At 40.3% G+C, this 7,905-nt stretch overlaps 1 protein-coding gene across 5 annotated transcripts in view; it reads left to right on the top strand.

The window, feature by feature from the left end:
• Positions 1 to 7,644, top strand: part of pik3ap1 (phosphoinositide-3-kinase adaptor protein 1) — a 30,226-nt gene extending 22,582 nt beyond the window's left edge. For all 5 annotated transcript variants that reach the window (XM_035799820.2, XM_035799796.2, XM_035799810.2 and 2 more), the window contains one exon: positions 6,874 to 7,644. In XM_035799820.2, coding sequence (XP_035655713.1) covers positions 6,874 to 6,988 — 115 coding nt within the window. In that variant the 3' untranslated portion in view covers positions 6,989 to 7,644. The remainder of the gene's footprint in view (positions 1 to 6,873) is intronic.
• The last annotated feature ends 261 nt before the right edge of the window (positions 7,645 to 7,905 follow it).

Consider the following 7,905-nt stretch of genomic DNA (forward strand, 5'->3'; position numbering starts at 1 on the left):
AACTTGGAATTACAGAAAGGCAATATTGCAGGAGTTAAAAGTAGAATCAGTAATATTATACCTTTATTTAACTAGACAAGTCAATTAAGAACAATATTTTTTATTTACAATGACAGTCTAGGAACAGTGGGTTAACTGCTTTGTTCGGGAGCAGAACGACAGATTTTCACCTTGTCAGCTCAGGGATTCGATCTAGCAACCTTTCGGTTACTGGCCCAACCCTCTAACCACTAGGCTACCTGCCACCCCGTCATCACAAACAGCAGAGTGACTTCCTGGAGTGTGACATTCTATTCTTTGTGAGAAGGTGTTAAAGTTCAGCTAGCCATTGTTATGTGAATGAGAGCTGAAAAGTACCCAAGGCCTAGCCTTGGCTCCAAGTTAGACGAGTTCCGCCAGAGCCATGGCCCAGTGAGACAACAAGAAGCCTGAGCCTGAATAAAACACTGGGGTAGACAGAAATTCACCATCATAGTACTACATCAATATGAGTATTATGGCGGTACAGAATCACAAATGGTCTAATATTGCAGTATAACAACCAATGTTACAATATTACAATGGGATGTATTAATGCTGTAGTCTAGATAGCAGCTCAACAAATATGAAAACCAGTGGTTTATTTGAGAATATTGCATATTGAAAAGGCAAGCCAACTTGAGAAACACATCAGTGCGCATTATACACAGTGGTGAAAGTGAGATGACGGAAATGATAAAGAGGAAATATATGCTGACTGATTGATGACTGCACTGTCAGAGAGGAAACCTGAAGTTTGAAGATAGGCTATATTCATGTCAACTTTTTCTTTATTATCTCAAATGAAAACTTGTCACAAGGTAGAGAGATGGATATACACTGAGTATACCAAACATGAGGAATACCTTCCTAATATTACGTTCCACATCCTTTGGGTGGTGGACCATTCTTGATACACACAGGAAACTGTTGAGTGTGAAAAATCCAGCAGCATTGCAGTTGTTGACCTAAACCGGTGGGCCTGGCACCTACTACCATAGCTCGTTCAAAGGCACTTATATTTTTTTGGCTTGCCCATTCACCCTCTGAATGGCACACGTACACAATCCATGTCTCAATCGTCTCAAGGCTTAAAAATCCTTGTTTAACCTGTCTCCTCCACTTCATCTACATTGATTTGAAGTGGATTTAATAAGAGACATCAATAAGGGATCATAACATTCACCTGTATTTCCATGGTCAGTCTATATACTGGAAAGAGCAGATGTTTCGTACACTCAGTGTATGTTGAGTTTGAGTTTAACATCAAAAGGCTTTTATCACAACTTACTGTATATTAGGCTACTCATAGAAAGCTTTTATTGTCTAGTTTTATGTTCACTGTATTCATAGGAACATTTGCTTCATAAGGCCTTGGTCCATGGTCTCATGTCAGATTCTGTCACTCCTCCGTAAAGCTTGTCCCTCAGCCGATCTGTCTTGTAGGACACGGAGCTCAAACTCAAACCGACATTCAAAAGATGAAAGTACAGTACAAAATGTAACAATATCACTGCGCCCTCAAATGACTCTCCAAGAAATAGGCAGAATAACTAGCTAGCTAAATTGTTACAAACGTTGTGACAGTGATTTAGTAGTTTACAAATGTGAGAAAATAAAAACAAACCGGTGGCCATCTCCTGCACAAATTCTGTGCTTGGACGTTGGCTGTGTAGCTAACTGTTGTAGCTAGCTAGCTTACTGACATAGTTAGCTAATTTGTTATCTCTTTCTTTACTAACACAAAAAGCTTGCTTAGCCTGTTTACCTCTTTAGAACCAAATAGAATTCCAGAATGCTGCTATAGATTACTGAGAATTTTCAAGCTAAAGCTAATTTTCTCAAACATTTCAAACAGACAAAGCTTAAAAACAAAGATAAATGACAATTTAACTTGGTATTAAAGAGCACAGCCTCTTCTTTAACAGGACACCCTTCATGTCAATGGAAATAACACTAATTTTGTCTTCCATTGTGTAAAGACGCAATCAAAAAACAATTAACACTCAACACAACAACAACAAAAAATGTGACTAAATTACTCACTGAAAATGTACTAAGTATAATATGCTATACTTATAAATATTATTTACATATAAATAAAATAATTATCCAAAGTGTGACCAGAGGACAATATTCAGAAAGTATTTCAAAACCCACACAAAGTAGAATATTTGATTGACAACAATTATTACTTCTGTAGCAATGTAAAAATGTAAACAACTATTCAGAGACTATTTCAAAATGTAGGTAAACTCTCAATAAGATCAGCAGGTCTGACACAAAATGTAGAAAGAGTTAGCCTACTTTGACAACAATTCAGTGGATGCAACAAGTATTAGATAGATATCGATAAAGAGAGAAGATACAAAACACAACTGTTAGAAGGTAATAAAATATTAAATTCATATTTCACACGGTCACTTTAGTGTTTGCCTTTATCCCACAACATGTCATGGAACTTCTGAAAGCATGGCCCCATCCTGAAAAGTGGCACAGAACACGTAGTGCACCCAAAGGAGGTTTCTATACCCACTCTTTGCCCTGCATCCATTTGGGATGCACACCACACAACCTCTCTTGCGACCTTCAAACTTCACCTGCTTTCAAATTAGTTACAACTCGGTCCACATGCCCTGGTGCCACACTCTTGGCTCCCCTCTTCCTACCACTGTAGCCATATCCCAAAGTGAATGCCCAAGCTGCATTTTTAATGCCTTCATGGACCAGCGCCTGCGGTTTCTGGGAAGGGGCCATTGCAGGGTCCACCACACAATGCATTTATGATGGCAATATTGAGCATCCCCAAACACATACTTCCACCATTGTGCAACCAACAATGTAATAGCTCAATAGCTCCTCAAGCTTTGGAAAATATATACAGTTGAAGTCGGAAGTTTACATACACCTTAACCAAATACATTTAAACTCAGTTTTTCACAATTCCTGACATTTAATCCTAGTAAAAATTCCCTGTCTTAGGTCAGTTAGGATCACCACTTTATTTTAAGAATGTGAAATGTCAGAATAATAGTAGAGAGAATGATTTAATTCAGCTCTTATTTCATTCATCACATTCCCAGTGGGTCAGAAGTTTACAGACACTCAATTAGTATTTGGTAGCATTGCCTTTAAATTGTTTAACTTGAGTCAAGCATTTTGGGTAGCATTCCACAAGCTTCCCACAAGAAGTTGGGTGAATTTTGGCCCATTCTTCCTGACAGAGCTGGTGAACAGTCAGGTTTGTAGGCCTCCTTCCTCGCACACGCCTTTTCGGGTTCTGCCCACAAATTTTCTATGGGATTGAGATCAGGGCTTTGTGACGGCCACTCCAATACCTTGACCTTGTTGTCCTTAAGCCATTTTGTCACAACTTTGGAAGTATGCTTGGGGTCATTGTCCATTTGGAAGACCCATTTGCGGCCAGGCTTTTAACTTCCTGACTAATGTCTTGAGATGTTGCTTCAATATATACACATAATTTTCCTACCTTATGACGCCATCTATTTTGTGAAGTGCACCAGTACCTCCTGCAGCAAAGCACTCCCACAACATGATGCTGCCACCCCCGTGCTGCAAGTCTCCCCCTTTTTCCTTCAAACATAACGATGGTCATTATGGCCAAACAGTTCTGTTTTTGTTTCATCAGACCAGAGGACATTGCTCCAAAAAGTATGATCTTTGTCCCCATGTGCAGATGCAAACCATAGTCTGGCTTTTTTATGGCGGTTTTGGAGCAGTGGCTTCTTCCTTGCTGAGCGGCCTTTCAGGTTATGTCGATATAGGACACGTTTTACTGTGGATATAGATACTTTGTACCTGTTTCCTGCAGCATCTTCACAAGGTCCTTTGCTGTTGTTCTGGGATCGTTTTGCACTTTTCACATCAAAGTACTTTCATCTCTAAGAGACAGAACGTGTCTCCTTCCTGAGCAGTATGACAGCTGCATGGTCCCATGGTGTTTATACTTGCGTACTATTGTTTGTACAGATGAAAGTAGTACCTTCAGGTGTTTTGAAATTGCTCCCAAGGATGATCCAGACTTGTGGAGGTTGAGACTTGTTGAGATAATGCCAAGAGTGTGCAAAAATGTCATCAAGGCAAAGGGTGGCTACTTTGAAGAATTTCAAATATAAAATGTATTTTCATTTGTTTAACACTTTTTTTGGTTACTACATGATTCCATATGTGTTATTTCATAGTTTTGATGTCTTCACTATTATTCTACAATGTAGAAAATAGTACAAATTAAGAAAACCCCTTGAATGAGTAGGTGTGTCCAAACTTCTGACTGTAGTTAGTGGAGTTACAAACAAACTATACAAAACAAGTGAAATGTCTTACCTGTGATTCTATGTTTTCCACACAAATAACTAGCTACGTGTAGCCTTCCTACTTTGACACAACTGGGTCCCACATTTCCAATGTCGAATAGCTTGAAGGTACAAGGCTGTTCTCACAGGCTCTATATCCCTACGTGGGAGCATTGCGATCCATAGGTCAAGATTTTTGACCTGGTTACATGTACATTGAATGACACAGCAGCTTTCTGACACATTTTGTTTTATTTCTTTATAAGACTTGACACTCCGGTACTGTTTGCTGTTCTGTAGCAGAGAGAACTGTCTATGACTAGGGTGGCTGGAGTCTATGACTAGGGTGGCTGGAGACTAGGGCCTTCCTCTGACACTGCCTGGTGTAGAGGTCCTGGATGGGTGGAAGCTTGGCCCCAGTGATGTACTGTGCCAAGCAGCTGCTGCAGCTGTAGAACCTTTTTGAGGACCTGAAGACTCATGTGAAATCTTTTCAGTCTCCTGAGGGGGAATAGGTTTTGTCATGCCCGCTTCACGACTGTCTTGGTGTGCTTGGACCATGTTAGTTTGTTGGTGATGTAGACACCAAGGAACTTGAAGCTCTCAAACTGCTCCACTACAGTCCCATCGATGAGAATGGGGGCATGCTTGGTCCTCTTTTTCTCTTAGTCCACAATCATCTCCCTTGTCTTGATCACATTGAGGGAGAGGTTGTTGTCCTGGCACCACACAGCCCGGTCTCTGACTTCCTCCCTATAGGCTGTCTCGTTGTTGTCGGTGATCAGTTGTTGTCGGCTGTGTCATCTGCAAATTTAATGATGGTGTTGGAGTCGTGCCTGGCCGTGCAGTCATGAGTGAACAGGGAGTACAGGAGGGGGCTGAGCACGCACCCCCGAGTGGCCACAGTGTTGAGGATCAGCGTGGCGGATGTGTTGTTACCTACCCTTACCACCTGAGGGAGGCCTGTCAGGAAGTCCAGGATCCAGTTGCAGAGGGAGGTGTTTAGTTCCAGGGTCCTTAGCTTATTGATGAGATTTGAGGGCACTATGGTGTTGATGCTGAGCTGTAGTCAATGAATAGCATTCTCACATAGGTGTTCCTTTAGTGTAGAAGTAGTTTAGCTCATTCTGTAGGCTCGTGTCACTAAGCAGCTCGCGGCTGTGCTTCCCTTTGTAGTCTGTAATGGTTTGCAGGCCCTGCCACATCTGACGAGCATCAGAGCCGGTGTGTAGTATGACTCGATCTTAGCCCTGTATTGAAGCTTTGCCTGTTTGATGGTTTTTCGGAGTGCATAGCGGGATTTCTTATAATCTTCCGGGTTAGATTCCCACTCCTTGAAAGTGGCAGCTCTACCCTTTAGCTCAGTGCGGATGTTGCCTGTAATCCATGACTTCTGGTTGGGGTATGTACGTATGGTCACTGTGGGGACGAAGTCATCAATACAGATGTGATGTACTCCTCAATGCCATTGGAGGAATCCCAGAACATATTCCAGTCTATGCTAGCAAAACAGTCCTATAGCTTAGCATCTGCTTCATCGGACCACTTTTTATTGATCTAGTCACTGGTGCTTCCTGCTTTAGTTTTAGCTTGTAAACAAGAATTAGGAGGATGGAATTATGGTCAAATTTTCCAAATGGAGAGGGAGTTCTTTTACCTCTGGTTGCACATTTAACATGCTGATAGAAATGAGTTTTAACTGATTTAAGTTTCCCTGTATTAAAGTCCCTGCCTACTAGGAGTGCCGCCCCTGGGTGAGCGTTTTCTTGTTTGCTTATTATCACCTGAATATTGACTCGGAGTAGCAGAACTACTTTTGAGCTATCCCATTACCCTTTGCAAGATACGAGACAGATCCGTGCAGGCGGAATTGACGCGCTATCTGACGTAAGACAATGGCCTTGGTCATAATGCAGTTTGAATGTCTATGAGCAGTTATTAGCGCCCAATTTCTCCATTGTAATGCATTTCTCATAAGGAGTTAAATATGCATTATGAAGAGGGTATTCATATGCAGTGTTACCATTTATTCTCCTTACTTGTAATGAAACTGGTCTGGGTATATTTCTGTTGATAGTTCTGTGAATTTTGCTTCTTAAACTAAATTATTTGGGTAATCCGAGTTGATGTGCATTTTAAACTGCCAACCACAAAACCAACCCTAATAATTGCCAAATAACTGCTCTTGTGGGTCTTTAATGACCTAGATGTAAGTTTAACTGTGTCATAGGCTATATGTTGAAATGTTTAAAAAAAATAAAAAACATGTCCAGTTACTGCAGCTGACATTATGACTGTTTTTTAAAATGATTTTTGAGCTGAGACTTACTAGACTAACTGTGAAACAGACAATCAGCTATAAGGGGCTCTACAGACTGACACCTCTTCAACACCTTGACTATTTTAATAATTCCCCTGAGAGACACACTCATTTATGACTGAAAATACTGTGTGACTCACACGAATACACTCTGCATTGCTTCGTCTCTGTTTAATTTGTCATGCCAAGTGTAACAACCATGTTATCTGTTATACATTTTAGGGCCTCAGAGAGTTTGTTGCTGGAGCGTTACACATCATGCCCCTCTCGAGCACTTCCTAAAACACCAACTCAGAGGACCACCTTTCCCCCTCCCATACCCCGGAGAACACGGTGACGCACATCTCTGCTGAAATCTGTTCCAAAGTATTCCCATGCATAATAGAGAGATATACCGTATGTGATCGTGTACACATGTCAGCAGGGTTAAAAATGATTATGTTTTAGTCAATTATTATATCTGTTTTGGCTTCTTGTGGTCAATTTGCAGTCTATAAATGATGTGTAACTATGTTCCGGCCCCTGCTCAATAAATCTAGTTGATGGTCGCTGATTTACATGAACGTTGGCATACATAAAGGTTTGAGTTTGTAGAACAGAAGCACATAGAACATGATCATCAAGTCAGTCAATTAAGGAAGTAAACTGAAATTCCAATTTAAATGGCCAATCTTGGATTCAAACATCAACAAAGCACACTTTTTAGGTGAACCGCTGAGAGATGGGCCTGTAGAAATGTAATTTTAAAAAAGGGAAAACATTTTTAATGACTTCTTAATAAAATAAAAAGAAGCTATTCATTTCAAAAGTTTTTCATTGTTTAGAATTTTCGATTTCAATCATTTTCCGAATTGACTGACTTGAATTCTAACTGACCCCAACCCTACCATAGACCCATTGATACTGTACATGGATCTTGTAATAACTGCATGCGTTAGAATTGTAAAGGGTTTTCAACAAAGTGATCAAATAAAGATTGTGTTTGTTTATCAAGCTTGTGCATGCGTACTACTGTATTAAACAACCGATCACACGATGAAGTTTGATTTTACAAATGCAAATTTTAAACATTCATGTAATCTGTTTTAAAATAAATGTGTTGAGTTCAGTGGTGATTTTAGCGTGTAAATCTTGGTGTGTCAAAAAACGTTTTTTTTTTTTAGATGCATGCCAGCAAACCCACAACCCAACACTAAACAATTCATTATTTGCACTATAACGCTGACAAACGGTGCCCACAAACTGTTAGGGTCT

This window comes from Oncorhynchus keta, chromosome 2 (genome assembly GCF_023373465.1).
Source record: "Oncorhynchus keta strain PuntledgeMale-10-30-2019 chromosome 2, Oket_V2, whole genome shotgun sequence".
In the NCBI taxonomy this organism is placed as follows: domain Eukaryota; kingdom Metazoa; phylum Chordata; class Actinopteri; order Salmoniformes; family Salmonidae; genus Oncorhynchus; species Oncorhynchus keta.